General features: G+C 32.2%; 3 protein-coding genes and 1 pseudogene across 3 annotated transcripts; 2 read left to right on the plus strand and 2 right to left on the minus strand.

The window, feature by feature from the left end:
- Nucleotides 1-201: 201 nt before the first annotated feature.
- On the plus strand, nucleotides 202-8,089 carry LOC129946213 (guanine nucleotide-binding protein G(f) subunit alpha). Its single transcript, XM_056056311.1, has 7 exons — nucleotides 202-795; nucleotides 5,251-5,439; nucleotides 6,350-6,518; nucleotides 6,852-6,949; nucleotides 7,018-7,132; nucleotides 7,206-7,610; nucleotides 7,677-8,089. Exons 1-7 carry the CDS (start codon nucleotides 785-787, stop codon nucleotides 7,848-7,850), a joined length of 1,161 nt encoding a protein of 386 aa, XP_055912286.1. The 5' UTR covers nucleotides 202-784; the 3' UTR covers nucleotides 7,851-8,089.
- Nucleotides 8,090-9,298: 1,209 nt separating this feature from the next.
- Nucleotides 9,299-9,912, minus strand: LOC129945255 (uncharacterized; annotated as a pseudogene).
- Nucleotides 9,913-10,490: 578 nt separating this feature from the next.
- Nucleotides 10,491-11,363, minus strand: LOC129947957 (uncharacterized). Its single transcript, XM_056058742.1, has 3 exons — nucleotides 11,162-11,363; nucleotides 10,883-11,098; nucleotides 10,491-10,828 (listed from the first exon to the last, which is right to left on the minus strand). Exons 1-3 carry the CDS (start codon nucleotides 11,224-11,226, stop codon nucleotides 10,759-10,761), a joined length of 351 nt encoding a protein of 116 aa, XP_055914717.1. The 5' UTR covers nucleotides 11,227-11,363; the 3' UTR covers nucleotides 10,491-10,758.
- A 5,777-nt stretch (nucleotides 11,364-17,140) lies between these two features.
- LOC129946948 (eukaryotic translation initiation factor 3 subunit E) lies at nucleotides 17,141-19,466 on the plus strand. Its single transcript, XM_056057330.1, has 3 exons — nucleotides 17,141-17,355; nucleotides 17,462-17,854; nucleotides 18,417-19,466. Exons 1-3 carry the CDS (start codon nucleotides 17,266-17,268, stop codon nucleotides 19,230-19,232), a joined length of 1,299 nt encoding a protein of 432 aa, XP_055913305.1. The 5' UTR covers nucleotides 17,141-17,265; the 3' UTR covers nucleotides 19,233-19,466.
- Nucleotides 19,467-22,132: the final 2,666 nt, after the last annotated feature.

Genomic DNA, 22,132 nt, shown 5'->3' on the forward strand with positions numbered 1-22,132 from the left:
ATTATTTAGATACTGATACAATCGCAGGCTTAATCAATTGCGATCAGTTGTTTTAACGCCATCGTTAATAAGGGACGAGCCACACTCTGTTTCGAAGTGCGCCACAATAATTATTTCAGAATTCAAATTTTGTAGTTTTTTTTTTATTTCCTTCGAAATTTGATATGTTTTGCATTTTGTTTGTATGTTCAAAACATTAAATATGCTTTACATAAGCCTTCCACCAACTAACATCAGGTGTCATACAAATACCCAACCCAATTTTTACTTTTTTGTTTGCTATTTGCTCTTTATAAGTTGTTCCCATGCCTAACAGCGTGATATTATTAGTCTTGATAAAACAAGGCACCTTAATCTTATCTCAATATAGATGTCGCTTGTTCCCTCTGATATCAGTGTGATAATGGTTATTTAAGCGCACGGTTGACTGGTTAAACTTTTTAGTATTACAAGTCATTGGTTTCAGTTCGCACTGACATTTAAGCATACCGAGTTGATTTTTCTTAAACTAAAAGAAATGGAATAATTTTTTTTCCTTCCGCCATCTATTCCGGAAATGAACAATTTGTAACAAAAAAAAAAATAAATAAAGGAAAATAACAGTTGATCGTGATCGTGTGTACTAATGACGTTATATTTTAAAAATCGTCTTTCCTAACATCAAAATAAGGAATTCCTTAAAATTAAAAACAAAAACAATATTTGATGTCCCAAAAGTGACAGTTTAAAAATTCGAATTTTGACAAATCTTTAGTGTTAGTAAATAGCCTATAATTTTGGAATAATGAAAATGCGGTAAGAATATACACATTTTATATAAATATTTATGTTTTATTCTTTATTTTAAAATTAAAAGATTAAATATTAAACAAGTAGTTTTCTTTTTAACTTTACAATTGTTGTTTATTTATTTTGTTTGGTTAAATCTTAACTAGATTTAACATAAGTGGCAGTCATATAAAAAGTGTTTAATTGCTTCCCATCAAATATAATATTTTGTGTCAACATTAAACGGATTGAATGTAAACACGAGGTAAAAGGCCTTCAACAAGGCTTTAATGGATTTTTATAAACCTACAACCAAGAAAGTAATAAAACGTATAAAAAGATTATTTTACTATTGTAAAGTTTTATTATAAATGAATGTCAACATTTAGCTATTTGAAAATAAAGAGTTAAGAAAGACTATAGACTTGAACAAGACCTCATTTACAAATAAATTGAACTACGTGCAATACTTCACAATATAAATTGTTTCTGTAGAAAAAACCCCTTTGTTTATCCAAACTGAAACTTTGGCAATAATGGCATATTGCAGCCAATTGGAAATATTTTATCTTAATAGAGCCCTATAAAATTTACAACAAAAAAAAATATGGATAAAGTCATAATAACCTTGATAAAAAAGTATAAATTAAAGCAAAAGTTCCTGAACTCTACACAAGACAAACAAATTTATTTTTTTTGTTTAAGTTTAAATAACTTTACTATTTAATTTTCTTATTTGTAAATCTTAAATAAACAAAACTTAAAAACGTAGAAATGACATCTTTCTCTTTTGTAAGGTGAGACCGGCTGATGCAATAGTGCTTTTAGCCATGTACTAGAAAAATATTCTTTCTTTTCCATTCAGAAACACTTAAACATCAAATTAAACTAAAAATTACCTTAATAATACTGTTAAAGTAAACATTGTCAACCACGATGTGTCTTTTTAGAACTTCTTAACGTCAAACAAAAAAAACTTCAATATAAATCCTACATGATTATTTACACTTAAGTGCGACGAATAAACGAGTATTCATCCATTTTGACATTAAGTTTATAGGACTCGTTTTTATTCATCTCTTACCTTTTTACTTACCAGCTAGGAACAAAAACAGTCTCAAATTTGACGCAAGCCGAGATTTAACAATCGGCCAGTTTATATTTCTAAGACTTCAGATACTTTACTCGAGAGGATTGACCGAGCAGGAGAATACAATTTATAAACACAATTCCCGTGAAGACCGAGCAATGAACTCATCTTTATATTTCTTTACATCTTTTTTGAACTCTATGACCAAATTTCTGGCAACAAAAGTGATAAATTTGTTTGAGACTTTTGTTATGTTTCTAAAAACACCGAAATCTCTGAGATCAAAAAAGATAAACTCACCAAAGATATTCGTAGAAAGCGAATACAATTTGACATTTGAAATTGGGACATCCAATTAGTTTTTTCGTAAGTGTCTTAATTGAGAAATTAAAAAGTTTTGTTATTGTTTAAAGATTATTCTAAAATATTCTAAAAAAAAACGATTTTAGATTTTAAAAATATGTCTCAAATAACTTTAATACTTTTATTGCTCTCATGTGAACAGTCCTTAATGCATGGTGAACTACAAATGATCATTTGCAAATGATTTTGACATTTCATTCTTTGTAATGGTTATGGTGGCCAACAATGCATTTTTTAATTAGAGGCCAAATTAAAAGGATTTTTTTAATTGTTCGTGGAATGCATTTTGATGTTGAAGATTATAATATTGACATGCTATAAAAATATCGATACAAAAAAGGTTCTGGTCCGATGTTTAAAGGATTCTGTATTTAATTTACTTACTTATTTTAAAGATCAAGAATAATTATTATTTCTATGCCTCTTTTTCGGACGTGCAAGTTAACAAAATTTCTAAAGATCGTATCAATAATGATCTGGATTTTGTTTATGAGTGAGCTCTCCTTGTATAAAGTATAAAATATGAAATCTGTATTTTAACTGATATTAAATAAATTGATAATAATTTGTTATTGAAATCAAATTCAGCAACCTCACTTTTATTTCGAATAGCTTTCTCTATCTTGGTTTAAAGTTCTATACTTTGTTGATTTTCATCAATAATGTGTCCCTATCTTTTTTCTTTAAGCAACAACGATATATTAAATATAATATATAAAATTATTTCTTAACTTTTTTAGTATCGAAGTTTTTTTTTTAATTTACACGCATAGTAATAAGATAAAGTTTGCGTTTAAAAAACCTATTTTTCTTTTTAGTTAAAACTTGACAGTTATTGTACAATCTTCGTTATGGTCTCAAAAATGTTACCTCCTACATAATTGATTTGAGATAAGAAAAAAATACATTTATATGTTGTTAAATAAATATAAATTAAACACGAGGCAATGTCTACTATATTTCTATATTTATTTTTTCTAGAGGAAATGTGAGTCATTTTTAAATGAAACAAAAAAAGAAACGTTTTTAAGTGCCTCCACAAATATTTTCTATACTTAATAAGTATTGATCTTTTGCTTTGTTTATATCGTAAAACTTTCCAGACATTTAGTTACTTCATTATGACATAAGGTCATTCAAAGTTAGCGCTATTAATGTTGTAAGCATCGATAAGAACAACAAAAATCCTTAAGTATGTCAATCAAGACCAAAATAAACTCAACTTTTCAACATTTATTAAACTATGATATGTGATCAGATTCTTTTTGTTGATAACTTTTGTCAAGAATGTTTTGTTATTTGTTTTTGTAAAATCTCAAGTCCAGAACTTCCGAACCGATTTAGCTGGAAATTTCTTTTGTTTATCAATATTAACTTCATGATAAAAAATATAATTATTCAAAGAATTGATCATGTTTTACAAAATATTGGTATCGCTTATTTATATAAAACAAAATAAAAACGGAAATGATAAATCAAACAAACAATAATAACAAACATTTGCAGTTTTGTCCATAACAAAAATAATATGATTGATTAACGTTAACGGTAATCAGTATTTATTTTGCGCCAATCTTTAAGTGTGGTGAATTTTAAACGACCTTCTCAAAGGGCTCTGTATTTTATTGTTTTTATGTGGAACAGATATAGGTTTTATCAATCTCTTTTAAAGTATCTATATGAAGTTGAATGAAGTTCAGTTGATTGCGTCCATATGATAGATGACTGGGGTAAGAGACCGTACAGATAATGTCAGATATTGTTAATTTAACAAGGTTATTTGTTTTACGAGTTGAACATCACGTTTAAAAATGCAGCTTAACGTGACAAGGACTTTAAAGAAGCAATAACTTTTTTATCTGAATAAAACCTTGCCATCGTTTTACAAAGAAGTACTTTCACGGAATGCCGGACATATGTAACGATTTGTAAAGCAAAAAAGAAAATATTGATCTAAGATCAATTTAAAAATCAAAAAAATTAAAAAGTGTCATCATTGAACCACTGCTACTAAATTAAATCGTGATTTGCTTTTTTGATTAATCACAGTGATATCACCTCAAAACACCTAAAGCTGCAAAAAAAGTAAATGCACTTATTCAAAATCAAATAAAAACACACTTGATATTCTTTGACGTTTCAAGAGGTTAAATATAAGATCTTTTTAATACCAACTTGAAAGCCAGATAGCTTAAAAATAAAATGTTATATTTCATTTTTTGTTTAAATAAAGTGAATTAAAGAAAACTTATTAAGTCTGTAAATTTGTATTTCACCAAATAAAGTATAATTTTATTTGTTTTCTTTTAAATACTTACAAGTGTACTTGAAAGCACTTTCAATCTCTCAAAAGTCACGTTGTCGTCGGCGGCGTCGATTTTTAAATACTTTATTAGAACAAAACTACATTAGAGAAACTTGTGTTCATTATAATTAATTGTGTAGAGCTCTTTATACAAATGTACACATACCTAATTGCTTATGAAAATATTAAGTAATAAATAAATTAATGTTTCTTCATTCTTTGTTTGTTCAAATTATAGCTAAACCAGGAGGTATAATTTTATAGGAACATTTTGACTACTGGACATACTAGGTATATAATTGTAGCCATAAATTTTCTATTATACTTGCAGTCTGTGGTTACAATTATTTAATCAGAATTAGCCAATAAATTCCTGGGGTATATTTAGAATTTGAAGATAACGTAAAAGTGTTTTTAAGTTTACTGCGTAGTTATTTTTTAATTTATTGGTTTTTTGGGTTTTGGATTTTAAAAAAATACGCTTTTTCTTGACTTATCATTTTATCTCCTTGAAACTTGATAGTTAAAAGGAATATTGAGGCAGACATTTTTGATAACAAAAATGGAATAGTGTAAGCAGGGTATAATACTAAAACGTCAAAATGATTCGGATCGAAAGGGGCCAATGTGATGACCGCTTTATAAACAATAATAAAATATAATATTTAGATTTAAAGTTCAAAATCATTTTTACAAAAATGTAAAACATCCTATTTATTTTCAGAATGATGAAATTTTTCCGTCCCCGGCCTGTGGAGACAATACGCTCCAATCAACTTGACAGGCAAATAACAAAAGATCATAAGCTTTTTGAAAGTGCGGTAAAAATTCTACTCCTTGGAACAGCAGAATCGGGGAAAACCACAATTATCAAACAAATGCGAATATTACATATTAACGGCTACACAGATGAGTAAGTTAAATTTTGCAAACAAAAACAAACAAACAAAAATACACTTATTGAATCGTGTCATTATTTTGATAACGGTGTATTTTAACATCTTCATATTAGTCTCTAATTTATTGATGATAAAACTTTGACAAGACATCAAAATGACAACATCAATTAAAAGTAGAATTGGATTTTTAATTTTCTGATTAAAAAAAAAACCTTACACGAGGGCAATAATAATTACGAGTTAAAATTGTTCTTTCACGTGCCGCCTACAAATAATACTTTCAACGATTAGTAATAAGTGGCTCTTCTTTATAATTTCAAGGACAAAAATATAAACCTCTTAATGGTTGAAATTCAATTGGATTTTATCAAACTCGTATTATTTCAGCTTGAAAATTTGATTTTCAAAACTTATCACCCTGTTAGCCTCTGGTTTTATTTTTTAATAAACCTCACAACCTCGTGATATTTGTATTCATATAGAATACTGTCAACTTCATTCACCCCCTTTCCAAGATATATATACTTAAATGACGTTTATAAATTTTTATAGATAACATGCAGTATTTTTGAGTACTTGTATATTCTATAATCTTCCTATAATAATGTGATTCATTGTTTTCTTTAATTAAAAGAAATTCCTTAAAATAGAGGAGAAAACCCATGACATCAAAAAATAGACTTCCTTAATGAAACTAATTCCGCTTTTACTCACTTCATTCATGGTTTATAGCAAGAAAATAATGTTTACAAATACAAACTTTTTTGCCATAATTTGTGAATTGACACATCACACAATTTTTTCTCAAGCCATAATGGCTAACTGTTTGACAGTCTACGAAACATCAAAATCATCCATCTTTCTTATTCTTATGTATAAGAAAATGTAGAATAATAATTTTAAATAAATAATTATTATTTTTAGAGAACGCCGAGAAAAGATTCCCGAAATTTATCAAAACATCCATGAATCCATGCACCAATTAGCTAAGCAGATGACAATTTTAGGCTTAGAATTTAGCAGCGCAGTTAGTAAAAAGAGTGCAGAATATATTTTAACAATGGGCGAATTGGCACCGGAAATAATGAATGAGGTCAGTACTAAAATTACATTTTATCACGAAAATATTTATCTTAGTTTTTTTTTTTATCCGATAAGTAATAATTTAATTATAATGCTAGCCTGATATATTATTATCATGACGCCGTATTTTTGCCCACTTATTTTATTATAAGTGTGTATAATGGCTTACCATAAAGTAATTATAAATCAATTAGCAATTTTTTTTTGAAGAAGAAGAAGAAGTGTCCTTATAGTATACGCTTTTCATTGACTTTTGGACATTGATTTTTGTAAAAGCTTTTGACCTACTCTCTTTGTTATTATCCATTTTACGATGTTTTATTAATTGTTTATTTTATTCTAGGAATACCGTGATCATATTATGACACTTTGGAACGATATTGGCATTAGAGCATGTTATAACCGTTCGAATGAATTCCCCCTGCTTGATAGTACAAAATAGTAAGTTTACTTAAAATGAAAACTAAGTAATATTTAATTAAAACAAATTATTTCTCTCTACTCAACAGTTTCTTAGATAACTTCGATAGAATATCAGACTGTAATTACATTCCATCAACAGATGACATTTTACATAGTCGTAAAGTCACCACTGGCATCCATCAAATTTCGTTTAGAGTAAAGGTGTGTGGTGAATAAAAAATATTTGTATGTCAATTTCGGTTTTTCAATGGGCCTTTTTGTTTTTGCACACTAGATCCCGAAATCATTGGGTGGTGGCGAGCAAGAGTTCCGAATGTTTGACGTTGGTGGTCAGAGGGATCAACGCAACAAATGGATACAGGTGTTTGAGGGCATTCAAGCAGTACTTTTTCTAATCTCATGTGGTGATTTTGACCAGACTCTGAGGGAGGATCCCAAACACAATCGATTGACAGAAGCCTTGAATCTTTTCCGCGGTGTTTGGCAAAATCGGTTTCTTTCTTCGGCTGGCATAATCGTCTTTTTGAATAAAATCGACATAATGGAACGGAAAATCCGGGCAGGCAAGCGTATTGGTGATTATTTTCCCGAATATGAGGATTACCGCAAATCACCAAAAATGGGAAACTATTTCTATGAAGTTGATTGGACAAAGAACTTTATCAAACAAAAATTAGTTGTAAGTAAAAGACATCAAAGGTGAATATAACAATTTTGCTCATACGTTTAATTATTTCTTTCACAGGATATCACCCAAGAACCAATCAAACGACCATCTAGAATGAGCATAGATAACCTACCACGGGAATGTTACTACCATTTTACCATTGCTACAGACACTAAAAACATCGATCAAGTATTTAAAGACGTTCATAAAATGATTTTGACAGAAAACTTATCAGCTGTTGGGCTGTTATGAGGACTCACCACACCAACAATATGCGCTTCTGTCAGTTATGAACTTTTACATATGATATTTTACCTGCATTTTTAATCTTTTTATTTGTTGTGAAAAGATTGAAATCTCTTTTGACTGTGATTATCCTTGTACGTTATGATTTAAGATAAAAAATAAGCTTGTATGAAATAATATTTATAAAACATGAAATTATATATGGATGAAATTCATCTTGAAAATAAATTTAAGATTCTTTAGTGATAAAATTGTTTACTTTATTGCGATATGGCTTCAAAAAAATTAATTATTATTATTTTAAAAACCTTATCGTTGTCTGAAATTTTGTTAATTTACTCTCTATTTCAATGCAAAGTGAAAATATAAAAAAATTCCATTTAAGTTTATGGGACATGTATATTATATCAATTATTGCTTATCATAATTGATTGTGATCGTGTGTAATCAAAAGGTGGCGCAACGCCATATTCATAGAGTACATTTCATAAAACTCATCATCATCATGTTGATAAAACTTTATAGGTTTTCATTAATCAGATTGGTTAGAATTTTAAAGTTAATTAAGCATGAAAAACTAAAATTTTGAGCACGTAGTGTTTAATTACATACGTTGAGTTGATTTAATTCGATTTTATTCATCATGTGGATCAAAATGACAAAGCAAAATTGTGATTTTTTTACCAATTTGAAACGAATTTTGACTAATATAAAAGCTTCGACTAAATTTATAAGCTTAAATATATGGATAACAGCAATCAGTACATTCACCATTCAACATTTGTAAAATACCTGATAATGTGAAACGCATTTTAAATTGAATTTATCGATTGGTTATCCGGATATGCAATTTAACATTATGTTTGCTTTCATCTTTAAATCGAATTAAAAACAAATCCAGACTTTAAACTGTCATTTGAACAGAAATCTGAAAGTCAAGCAACTAGTATGACTGCCTCCTTTCAAAAAATGACATTAGGGATATTAATGCAATGGCGGAAAATCTAGATGAACTTAATAATCATGTCAAATTTATCAGCGCAGAAACGAATTGGGGAAAGTGGATGAAGAAAAAGGTGCGACTTTCCATTACCGCAGCACGAAATTCATTCTGGTTTTTTGTTTGAAATTAGGTAGAGGTTTCAATAGAACAGCATTAAAATATTGGAGCGAGAAAACCCCCCTAAAAAATAAAAAAAAAAATTCGGGTCTAAACCTACTTTTTTTTGTTTTATACGCCTAATTAAAGTTGATTTTAATGGATGGTCCAACGCAGTGAAAGAGTGAGGTAAGGCCTGAAACCTCACTATAGGATTTGGGGTGGGTGCGAGGTTAGGTATGTGCAAAGCTCTCTGTACTTAGCTTTTTTATTCAACAGTACCTACCTTTACAAAATTAATACGAAATACAAAGTAAAAAACAGTGAATTTTTTTTTGTTTTTTTTTAATCAGTTTTAAAATTGCCTTATATATGTATTATGGTACTGGTACTCCACAACCCAGTCCGCGATATTGTGGTTATAGCTGTCGTTGTAAAATGCCCGTTTTACCACCCTCCATTGCGATTTTCTTCCTTTGGGTATATGTACCATCCTGCGCTACAAACGGATTGTGGGGATCGCTATGGTTTACGGATGTTTATGGATGTGACCATGCTCTTCCAGACAATCATGGGCTCTCCAGTAGTCGGTATGGATGGTCGTCCCATCCTCAACGTGCTTCCTTATGAAAGGACATAAAGAAAAAAACTTTATTAATATTGAATAGATTATATAATTATAAAAACTTACCTCAGCACAGCGTATATTCCCAGTACACACCTACAACCTGAGATCCTCAGATCCATCCTCGATCGTACCGAGAACCCTAACCGCCGACCTTTATTGAACTTACGTCGTCCAAATTTACTTTCATCAATTTGAACGACGCGTCCAGGCCCACCAATTTTGGGACCAATTTCTTGGTTCTCCAAGAAGTGGTCAACGATAAATTTACGGCAGCAACTATACCAATCCACGATGGTTCTCGTTGACACACAACTTGAAGAGGAAGTAAAATCTTCCACCATCATTACGTTTTGTACGGAACTTCCGGGCGAAACTGTACATCAAGTACATTACCCATAGACATACTATACAGAGTGTTATATACAACAGCGTCAACATTGTTCTAGCCTGGATTCCAAGTTAAAAAAAAAAAAAATTGGGTGGCGCGACAGTCCGTTGAGAACCAAGGCCTAGTGACTTACAACTCTCAACCATTCCTGTGTGCGAGTAATGTTGTCAGGAATGGAGGGGACCTACAGTTTATATGCCGACTCCGAACGGCTAATTTTTGAGAAAGCACTTTTTCATGACAATAGTTACTCTTGGAGAATTTGTCAATTCCTCGCAAGAGGCAGTACCCGTGAAAAGACTTTAGATGGCATAGGCAGGGATTGAACCCAAGACCTCTAGCATGACAGTCCAACGCACTAACCATCATGCCACGGGTACCACTTATTCCAAGTTATGTCAGTATAAAAGGTAACGAGGTGGTACCTTAGGAAGCGATTCATTTTCCATTGGTTAATGTTAAAGAATGCATATCGAAGCGCAACAAAATCGAAGAAATTTTAAAACTTATTTATCTCTATATTTTTCTATTAACGGCATCCAATGGTCTTGCCTTCTTTTTAAATAATTTACAAATTTATTTTGAAAATTATTTTTTATAAATAAATAAATACAAACAAAATCAAATGAAGAGTTTCCTGATATAAAAAGTACCTTTCATCGAAGTTATTTCCAGTTTGTTCGTTTTTGATGGGTGCTTCTGCCAAGTCATCAGTTGGATGATCTTGAACTTCATCGATTGGTGGTTCAATCCTAAAAGTAAAAAATTATGTAGAATTTGTAATGAAAACTGAATTATATTATATTTGTTCCATCCTGCAACAAGCTTCTTCAAAGTTATCTACCTGATCGTCTTGAACTTCTTCTTTTCTGTAATTAGAAAATTTTAGGTTGAATTTGTTTTGAATAAATGATTAATCTTACATTTGTTCCATCATGTTATGCATGTTAGGGAAAAGAGTTGGAACAGCATCCTCTGTGAGACGTTTGTTAGTCCCAAGCGTTTTAATAAATTTTTTATCGAAGTGAAGATCGCAGATGAAAAATTTCTGTAGCGGTCGACTTGAATCTATCACCTGACCATTTAGAGATTCAATAGCAAGTCTCCATTCTTCTCTGACTACGCCTTTACGAACCAGGCTAAATAATGGTAAAAAATATGATTTTAGCTAGGAATCATACGTTCCTTAAAAATATACTTACAAAAACAAAGACATATATCTGTTCAATTGATGCGAAATGCATCCTAGAATTGAACACTTTTTCATTTTTATTTCTTATTTAAATTTCTTTTATTTTGATCAACTACATAAATCACAACACAAAATACATAAACATGTGAGAAAAAAAGAAAGAATCTCCAATGTCAAGTGTCATAAATGTTACACAATTTTTCCGCATAGTCCTCTTTGCGCTAGTGTTTTGTCCGTTAAAAGTGGAACCATCGTGAAGTTGGCTACTAGCGGTCCATGTATAGTATGTCTATGACATTACCCTTTGGACTTGGATACGCGCCTCTTCAAACCACGTCCCAACAGAACGTGATATTCGTTTTTTGCCTCGGCACGTGCCCCTGTCGCACTGAAAGAATACGATGGGGTTTTAATGGGTGTAGATAGCCAGTGGGATTCTGTGGATTCTGCATTTTTTGAAATCTGGCAACAAGGGTTCGTCACTGATGTTTTTGTATAGCTTCACCAAATTCCTTAAATAAACTTAAATAAGAAAAACAATAATTAATTAAACTATTTAACCTTCCGACCACAACACTTTTAAAATATACATACACCACAACAGGGGTGGCATAACACCCCAGCCAAGAAAATATATACAAAAAAAAATACTTTAAAGGACAGAATACAATTTTTATTCAAACATAACAAATAATATACTTTATTGAAGACATAAAAAACTTAATTCATAAACAATAAATATTTTTACGAAAAATGGCAGAAAAAAGAAAGAAGCAAAATCCAAATTACATTAAAAATAAAAATGCCTGGGGTGTTATAGCACCCCTGTTGTGGTCGGAAGGTTAATAGTTACCACTGTTTCCAAACATGGTCAGAATTTAATTTTTTTTGTGGAGTAATTTGGTCAACTTTTATTGAACATCCAGGAAGACTTTCACTTTTGATTTAATACAATTGCATTCAAATAATGCAATATCAATTTTCTTAAATTGCCGCATATTTTCCGTTGAATAACTGCTTTTTCTCAAGTAATATTGTATATGCCATTTCATATATTATTGTTTTTAACAATTAAAAAGTGAGAATATGGAAATTTCCCACAAATGTATGTAAAATGTCCCTAAAAAAATCAAATTAAAGGAACAATTTCTAATAAAATTTCAAAAATGTACTTCTGGCATCACTGAAACTAATGGAAAATTGAAAGAACTGTCAAAATAAGAGAAAACATCTGGAAAATGGCTATTATTGTGTGTTTTTTGTTGGAATAAGTGAAACTTTAAAAGTTAATTAAAAATAGAAAAAAAATCAATCGATTAAAAAAAACGCGTGGAAAAATTCGTGCTGCGGTTAAGGAAAGTTGGGTCTCTACAGGGACGAGCTGTATAGAGCCATATCTAGTTTTGGCATCCCTGCCAAACTCGTCCGTTTGTGCAGAATGACCATGGAGAATTCACGCTGCCCCATAAAGTTTTAAACAACTTAACAGAACCTTTCGATGTCAAAAAAGGTTTTAGACAAGGTGATGCGTTGTTATGCGATTTTTTATCATAGTTCTTGAAAGAATAGTGGAGAAATCACACGTCAACACTAGAGGCACTATCTTTCAAAAGTCTGTCCAATTACTAGCATATGCTGATGACATTGACATAATCGGATGAACTCACCGTGATGTCAATGGAGCTTTTGTGAGTATTGAGGCAGAGGCGGTGAAAATGGGTTTAAAGGTTAATGAAGGCAAAACAAAGTACATGCTGTCGTCAAGAAAGGACATACAACACCGACGTCTTGGTCAAAACGTCACCATCGACAGACGTAACTTTGAGGTAGTCAAGGACTTCGTCTACCTAGGCTCCGCTGTAAACGCAGAAAACAACATCAGCGCTGAGATCAAACGCAGAATAACTCTTGCTAACCGCTGTTTCTTTGGACTAAGAAAGCAATTGAGTGGTAAAGTTCTTTCTCGAGGGCCCAAAGTGGCTCTACATAAGACCCTTATCATCCCCGTCCTGCTATACGGTGAAGAAGCATGGACTATGACAAAAGCGGATGAAATCGCCTTGGGTCGCTTGGAGAGAAAAGTTATTCGTGTGATCTACGGTCCCGTATGCATCGAAGGAGAGGGGAGGAAAAGATGGAACTACGAGCTGTACGGCGACGTAGACTTAGCCAGAAGGGTAAAAGTCCAACGACTAAGATGGCTGTGTCACGTAGAGCGCATGGAAACCAATGCTTCGGAATGTCTTCGAATCCACATCCACACGACAGCGCAGTAGAGGAAGACCCAGGTGACGCGCAAAAGTGGAAAGTGACTTCACCCAACTTGGAGCGCGAAACTGGAGAAATTTGTTGAGTGAGGCCTTAGTTCACACAGGACTGTAGCGACACCTTAAGTAAGGAAAAATAAACTCATAAATGTCATTTCTCACTTTAATGTGACATTTTGCAACAAAAGTAAGATCTACCTAATTGAAAATTTCACAAAGGAATAAATCAAAAAAAAAAATGTAAAAAAGCTGGTAAAAACATAATTATTCTTTCATTTCTGCAACTTCATTTAGAGCCCGTGATAAAAATTCACTAGGGCGACTTTCCATTACTGCGTAATTTTGATTTTTTTACAGTTAGGTAAGATATTACCATTAAATCATCTTATTTTTTGTCTTAACCCTAATTTTTTGTGAATTGTATTTTGACACAAGAGCCACCCTATTTGGGCACACTTATAGGCATTTTAATACTTAAAGACCATGTTACAACCAATAAAGATAGCGCATTGCGCATTTGAGGTTTTGGTTGTCAAACTATCGTGACGTCACGAACACTCGATTAATTGAAGAGAGCTTGTATATTTGGCGCAATTTCAATCTATTTTCTGTTGTAAATGTTAGCGGAAGTGAATTTTAAAAATCTTTACATCAATAAGTTATATAGAGTGGTATTGTTCATAATTTATACAAACAAAAAAATTTATTAATAAACATGGGTGTTTGTTCTGTTTTTGACTGCAACGAAAGAAATAAGATATGTAACGAGAGATTCCAGCTTTCGCAAGTATCCAAAAGAAAATTTAAATCTCTCGAAGCAGTGGGTCTTGTTCACTAAACGCAAGGATAAAATTAATATTGTGAGTACAAGAATTTGTAGTCTCCACTTTTTGAAAGAAGATTTTTTAACAATACAAAAAATGAAATGGGTAAGTTAATAAAAACAAAGTAGTTCAGAATAAGAATCAGAAATTATTAAATTATATCAATTGAATTCACACGGTATCGGATTTTGAAACCAGATGCAGTTCCTACGATTTATCCAAAACAACTGCCTCTAGTGTCTGAGCCTGACACAACAAAGCGCTTGAAAAGAATGGAGCTGAAAAAGCAAAAAGAAGTAGTGAGTGGGTTGCTGGAAGTTCCCATTGAGCTTGAGCATGACAATTTGCGTGAACAGCAACATAAAAATGATAGCTTGATGGAAAATATTTCACATCCACATTCCACATTTAGAACAAGCTAAATTTGATGTCTTAACTGAACAATTGTAAGTAGGTACCTTATAAAATTTGTAGGCATTCATGATAGGAACAAAATCTTAATCGTACTATCTATTCATTCTGAAATTGTATTAATTAATTATTTTTCATAAACTTATTAGAAAAACCTTACGCCAAGAAAATAAGCAACTCAAAACAGAGTTAAGTACTAAGACCAGGAGGATAAATAAGATGGAGGGTAAATTGAAAAAAGCCAAGTTTAACCAGTCCAACTTAGAAGAAAAACTTCTAACAACTTTCACTGCTGGTCAAATAAAAAATGGGCGTAAGGAGATTAATTTAGTCTGAGGAAAATATAGCCAGACCAATAACGCTGCTAGCTCCAGAGCTTAAAAATTGCTTAAAAAGAAAAATGTTCCTCCCCCTGCAATTAGAACTCCAAATGAAAATCGACCTAACACCAGGAATCATGGTACCCATCATTCAAATAATGAAAGTAGCGCAAGAGATAACAGAAAATTAAAAGCTTTGTGTTCTCAGCTTCGATGAGATGAAGATCAACGAAGCATACTGCTATGATAGACCTTCTGCAACAACACTTAAACCAGCGTCTTACGTGCGAGTAAGGATTCTGAGGGGTAAATATTCGATTATTTTTCAACGTTAAGTGCTAACACTTTTGCTCACAATAGGTTTAGTTGAAACTTGGAAAATGGAAGCAGCCCATATTTTATGATTTTGATTGTAAGATGACGAGGAGCATTTTATTCGATATCATAGAAAAAGTTTGAACCTGTGGTTTCACTGTAGTGGCAATCACAAGTAATTTAGGTGGGGCTAACAGAGGACTTTACACTGAGCTTAGTGTCAGTATGGAAAACCTTGGTATGTTAGTTCATATTAAATAAAAAAATGCTTGAATGCTTACAGGTTTGTTTTTAAAGACCAAAGAATTTTTGTACTCGCTGACGTACCAAATTTAATAAAATTGGTAAGAAATCATTTTATTGACCAGGGATTGAAATGAACGGAAAGATTGTCAAAAAGGACATAATTTTATAACTTCTTTCCTTAACTTCGGGAGAGCTAAGTATAACTCATAAGATTACTCCCAAAACTTTGAATATTGTTCAAGCAGAAAAACAAAAAGTCAAACATGCTACAAAGTTGTTCTCCCACATTGTCACCAATCAATTGTCGAGAGCTGTAAGCTTTGGATACCTCGAAGACGAAAGTTGAGAAGAATGCTATCAACTGTTAAAATATGTAAGTCTCTAAACAGTAATACATCGCACAGTATTTCAGTTTAAATGTTTTTGCAGACAAATGATTGGTTCGACGTCATGAATGTGAGGTCATTCATGTAAAAGGGTCCACGCATACGGACTACGTTTGGAAACCCAAAATAAAATTTTAGATGACATGTCGGATATGATTTTAAATATGCGGGTAGTTGGCAAAAATTCTTTGCTACCATTCCAAAAAGGTAACCTACAAAACTATTTCAAATAAACACGATTTAATGTATTATATTGAAGATATCGTGCAATCTAATAATGTCCTGTAATTATTGCACAAGGATGTATTGGAACATTTTGGCGTTAAGTTCATAATGACATACCGATTGAACCCAGACGTCCTTGAAAACTTCTTCGGTGTAATAAGAGCTAAAGGTGGTCTTCATGATCACACAGATCACCAAAAGTTTAAGTACAGGATGAGATCATACAAATTCCACAATGATGGCTCACTTCGCTGCATTAGAAAATGTTTTTAATACAGTAAATGGAGAAGGTGAAGGCATATACATATGTCCAAACTACATCCAGCATTTACTTGAAGTTGCCGAGAAAGCAAAGATCGAATGCAATGAGAACGTTATTAAGCTTTTCTTTCGTTGTCGGATGTACTAAACAGACAAATCACTGAAAACAAACTGTCCAGAAAAAGAAGATACAAACCAAATTATTAATTAAATAAAAGGTTGAACAACCACTGATTTAAAAAGGCCATCGTATCTATTTAACCATTTATCACTAATAAAATTAATCCGAATAAAAATAAAAAAAAAAATACCATATTCTTCATTCATTTCGATTTTTTATTAATTTCTTTAACTCAAACATACAAATTTTCTTTAACTTACGAATGAACACAAATTTTAACCATTTAAAACCATTTATATAAAAGAAAAATATTAAACAAATTAGTGCCATTGTTTTGTTTTGATTTCACATACTGAAAAATAAACGTCAAGCTCGTTGAGTGTTCGTAACGGCAAATATAACATATTGAGGTGTACAGATGATGTGGTAGCTCAGGTGCAAGAATTATTTACTCTTTACAAATATCTACTCGTAGATGCCAAGAGAGTGCGAACCTAGCCTAAGGAAAATCTTTGACTACACATTAAACTTGGTATTACTGTTTTCAAGTGTTATTTGTCATTTTTAGTTCTAGGTGTTCAACACTTTTCTGCAATTTGGCGCTATGTTCGTTTCAAAGACCCCTTTTCGCCAAATAGGCGACGTCGTGAGTTTGTCAATCAAAGTCAACACGTTTATTTTTATTAAAAAAAGCCGTAAAAACGATTTAAATAATAGAAATATACTTAAAAACCAATCATGGCGCAGTTTGATTTAACAACTAAAAATTGCCAATTCTTGGATAGGCATTTAACTTTCCCGCTATTGGAATTTTTATGTGGCAAAGAGGTTAGAACAAGAAAAGAAAATGACTACGGCATCCCCCCAATTGGGATGCGAGTCACCATCATCACCGACACCGAGCACCGACTGATTTTTGTTTTTTCCTTTTTAGATTTACAATCAACAAGATTTACTGGAATACATTTTGGTTACAGTAAATAAAACAAACATGATTGATTATACGATGGATACGAGGAAGCGATTGAATTATGACAAAGAAATGCCCGAGGAATTGGTCCAGCGCAAGGCTGAGGTTTTGGCCACGCTCAAGCAACTTCAAAATGAAGTTGCTCCAATCATGAAGGCAACCGATATCCTCAAGAATGGCGAGAGCATGAAAGATTCCAAAACATTCGTGAATGCCTTGCAAAAGGACTACAATTTCAAGATTGAACACTTGGAGAGCGCCTACAAATTGGCCAAGTACTTGTACGAGTGCGGAAACTATCAGGAGTCAACATCGTATTTGTACTTCTGCTTGATTGTTATGTCTCCCAATGACAAGGTAAGTTTATTTTTTTATTTGATTTGTTAAAAAAGTGGTAACTCCTAAAGGAAGAGTGTTTGGTAGGGTGGAGGGGGAGGTTGAACCTGTATACCTTTAACTTGACCTAATCAAAAACCAGCATTTTCTTATGATTAAATTCAAACCATTGAAAACATGACTATATTCTGGACGCATAAAATAAGGAGTACCTTAAGATTTTTTTTTGTCCATATGGTTTTTGAAATTGCTTTTTCCTCTTAAAGGTAATTTAATTAATTAAATGTTTCGTAAGACTTTTGCAAAAGAGTACATTTATAAAAGACTGCAAAACTATGCTAAACTAATTTTTGATAAAAAAGCTAAACCATCAGTAGGAATGTAGGTTTGAAAGTACGGACGGGTATAAGAAAAGGGGTGCATTAAAAATCCAAAAAACCCTTTAACCTTGTTCCTGGGATAACCAGTTAGTTTAAAATTAAACATCTCTTCTTAAAACTTAGACCTCCTTTGATCAAAATTTCTTGCATAGTCGTATAAACATTTAAACTAAGAACCTATCTATATTTTCATTTACAAACAGAACTACCTCAATGTGTTGTGGGGGAAATTGGCCGCTGAGATTCTCACCCTCAACTGGAACACCGCTTTGGAGGACTTAAATCGTCTGCGTGATTACATTGACAACAGCAACTACACCAACATCCAAGCCTTGCAACAACGTACATGGCTCATTCACTGGGGTGTCCTTGTGTTCTTCAATCACCCCAAGGGACGTGACCTCATCATTGAGATGTTCCTCTACAAGCCTTTGTATTTGAATGCTATTCAAACGATGTGCCCACACATCTTGCGTTACCTGGCCACCGCTGTTATCATAAACCGCACTCGCCGCAACGCCCTAAAAGATCTAATCAAAGTCATTCAACAAGAATCGTACACCTACCGTGACCCAATCACTGAATTCTTGGAATGCCTCTACGTCAATTTCGACTTCGAAGGAGCCCGTATGAAATTGCATGAGTGTCAAACTGTCATTCTCAACGATTTCTTCATTGTCGCTTGTTTGGATGAATTCGTTGAAGATGCCCGTTTGATGATCTTCGAAACATTCTGTCGTATTCATCAGTGCATCACGATCAGTATGTTGGCTGATAAGCTGAACATGAAAGCCAGCGAAGCCGAATGCTGGATTGTAAATCTGATTCGTAATGCACGATTGAATGCGAAAATCGATTCGAAATTGGGACATGTTGTTATGGGAACACAACCACTGAGTCCCTATCAGCAATTGGTTGAGAAAATTGATTCACTTTCAGTGAGATCAGAACATTTGACAGGTTTGGTGGAGCGTAAGAATAAACAAAAGAATCAAGAAGACTCGTGGAAGTATTTCTAAGTAAAAAAACAAGAATTTTTTACCGCTAAACTAAAGAATAATCAAAAACCAAAAGTATTTGAGTTTTTTCTTATTCTATAAGAACAAATAATAATTTTTCAATCAAACAACCAATTACTAAAAAAACGATCCACAGTTCTTAATCTTTACATCAAATATCTCTCCTTGATTGTGAATATTTATGGATTTTTGTAATAAATTATTCTGGAATAAAACATCTATTCAAAAGAGTAATATTTTGTTTTCTTTTTTAATTATGGCGGACTTAAATATTAAAATTAAAGCTTTTCTGTTATAAAGTTTTGATTTCAAATTAAAACCGCTTCAAGAAACATATGTAGAGTGAGTGTCATTAATATTCGGTTTTTATTCTTAAACATACTTTTGGTTTTTTTCTCGTAGTAAAAGTTGAATTTAGTTTTATTACTTGGTTATTTTTTAAATTAGTATATTATTTCCTAAATATTTCATTAAAAAAATGGTTTAATCACTTAACTGCATTGAGATATATAATATATTCAAAAAGGACACATGTAATGTAAGCGCTTCATTAATATTCGTTTTTTTTTTTTTTTTTTTTTCTTTGCTGAGTTTGACATTTGCCCTGATTAACAGTTTGTCTGTTCAAGAGTACCGTTTAAATAGACGTTCGCATACATTTTTAAAACAATTTAGAATGAGATCGTTTGGTTTTATTTAAAAAGTCTTGGGCGCAAATAAATAAATGCAAGCCTTGAAAAAAGAAACCTTATTATTTTTCACCATAATAAAGGTGAAACATACAAAAAATTTCTGATATTTTAGACATGAAGCCTAACACTGTCGGTGATATTGTTCGAAGGTATAAAAGAAAAGGAAGGATCTAACCAAAGAAGCAGATGGGTCAACAAAAAAAGTTAACAATGAAAGAAGAACGGCTTATAGCAAGAAAAATAAAGCAAATCCTGATTTAAGTGCACTAAAAATTGTGCAAGAAGTGTTAATGGAATGCAAACAGAAAATATCTGCATCAATAGTACGCCGAAGCATAAAGACAAATGGTCGTGTTTCCCGAAAAGCGCTATTTATCAATGTGCGCAACAAGCAAATTTGGATCAAATTTGCTAGGGAACACAAAATAAGGATGCAACTTGGTGGGATGATGTAATATTTGCTGACGAGAGTAAGTACAATCTCTTTGGATCGGATTGGAGAGTTATGGTGTGGCGTAAGCCAAATGAAGAGCTTAAAAGCAGGAAAACAAAACCAACAGGGAAGCATGGAGGCTGGCACATCATGATTAAGGAGTGCATTTCGGCAAGAGGAATGGGAAATTTAGTATTCATCGACGGTATATTGAATGAAGCAATACTATTTAAGGATCCTAAAAAATTAAACAAAAAAAAAGTGCTGAGAAAATTGGCATTTTAAGGAATTTCAAATTTTACCAGGACAACGACCCGAAGCACAAGGCGCATGTTGTAAGAGAATGGCTTCTGTATACCTATCTAAATATTATTCAAACAATCGAGAATTTGTGGGATGAATTGGACCGTCGAGTTCGCGAAAACCCTGTCTTGTCAATAAGTGCAATCAAGCAAAGGCTTGAAGAAGAATGGAGCAAAAAGGCATTGAATACATTCAAAAATTGTACAAAATATGCCTAATCGACTGAACGGAGTTTTATCCAATCAAGGGTATCCAACAAAATATTAAAATCAGTGGTAAGAAAGATTAATTAAAAAGTTAATGAATGTGAGTATGAAAAAAAAAACGAATATAAATGAAGTGTTATTTTTTGTGTGTCTATGGTTATCGTATTCTTTATTTATTTTATTTTGTTAGTTTACTATTTTAATTAAAAAATGTATATATTTTGGACTGTCATGCAAGGTGTCTTGGGTTCAGTCCCTGCCTGTGCCACCTAACTTTTTTCACGGGTAAAATCCTCTTGCGAGGAATAGGCAGATCCTCCTTGTCATGAAAAGTGCTTTCTCAAATTAGCCGGTCGGATTCGGCATATAAACTGTAGGTCCCTACCATCTCTGACAACATTACTCGCACTCAGGAATTGTTAAGAGTTGTAAGTCACTAGGCACTGGTTCTTCATGGACTGTTGCGCCACCTAAAAAAAAAATATATTTACATTTTGGGATTATTAAATACAAAATATTTTACAGAAAAACTTTTTTTTTATCTTTTTTAAAGTTTTAAGTGAAATGCAAAGAGTTTTTTATGAAAAAAAACTTTATAACTTTTAGCATACTTTGTTTTTACTTATTTTTCTAGTTTTTACAAAAAGTTGTAAAACTTTAATGTTTTAGGACCAATTTCTATTAGGACAGATTCATAGCTAAATTTAAGATATCTTGTATCTATTCTGCAATTTGGTATATCTCACATTTGGTTATACTCCTTACATTAAAATTGGTTTTTCGGCCACTTTGAAAGAGTCTGTGTGGGGTAAAGACCAGAATTTCATACCAACATAGTTATTATAACTTTGGCCGGTTATATACAGTTGTGTTTATAAAAATAGCAGTGCTCTCCAAATAAAACAAAAAGGCCTTCAATATCAAGGTTATAATATATTTCATCAATAACAAACTAAAATATTTTATTCATAATAACAGAAAATAAGTATTATCATTGAGTATTTATATATAGTATAAATACTCAATGGTATTATCGATTTTTTACAGTTACTTTTGTCACAGTAAAAACCGTGGCATCGAGTCCAGTAAAACCTGACACCTCTTGACTGGTATTGCGTTCCACGAATCAAGCATTGCTTTCAACAATTCTTTCCAGTTCTTGGGTTTTGCTTTATGAACTGCGTTCTTAACATCCCCCACAAATTTGGGATGGGGTTAAGGTCGGGGGATTGAGCAGACCACTCGATAACTGATAACTTCTGCGAA

This window comes from Eupeodes corollae, chromosome 2 (assembly GCF_945859685.1).
Source record: "Eupeodes corollae chromosome 2, idEupCoro1.1, whole genome shotgun sequence".
In the NCBI taxonomy this organism is placed as follows: domain Eukaryota; kingdom Metazoa; phylum Arthropoda; class Insecta; order Diptera; family Syrphidae; genus Eupeodes; species Eupeodes corollae.

Excerpts from the sequence above, each read along its gene's own strand:
- LOC129946213 (XM_056056311.1), top strand. Across the intron at positions 6,519-6,851 it reads CACCGGAAATAATGAATGAG|GAATACCGTGATCATATTAT; the intron begins GTCAGTACTAAA and ends ATTTTATTCTAG. Across the intron at positions 7,611-7,676 it reads TTATCAAACAAAAATTAGTT|GATATCACCCAAGAACCAAT; the intron begins GTAAGTAAAAGA and ends TTTCTTTCACAG.
- LOC129947957 (XM_056058742.1), bottom strand. The coding sequence starts at position 11,226 with ATGAAAAAGTGTTCAATTCTAGGATGCATTTCGCATCAATTGAACAGA. Across the intron at positions 11,099-11,161 it reads AGATATATGTCTTTGTTTTT|CCTGGTTCGTAAAGGCGTAG; the intron begins GTAAGTATATTT and ends ACCATTATTTAG. Across the intron at positions 10,829-10,882 it reads CATAACATGATGGAACAAAT|AAAAGAAGAAGTTCAAGACG; the intron begins GTAAGATTAATC and ends TTCTAATTACAG.
- LOC129946948 (XM_056057330.1), top strand. The coding sequence starts at position 17,266 with ATGGCGCAGTTTGATTTAACAACTAAAAATTGCCAATTCTTGGATAGG. Across the intron at positions 17,356-17,461 it reads AATTTTTATGTGGCAAAGAG|ATTTACAATCAACAAGATTT; the intron begins GTTAGAACAAGA and ends TTTCCTTTTTAG. Across the intron at positions 17,855-18,416 it reads TTATGTCTCCCAATGACAAG|AACTACCTCAATGTGTTGTG; the intron begins GTAAGTTTATTT and ends ATTTACAAACAG.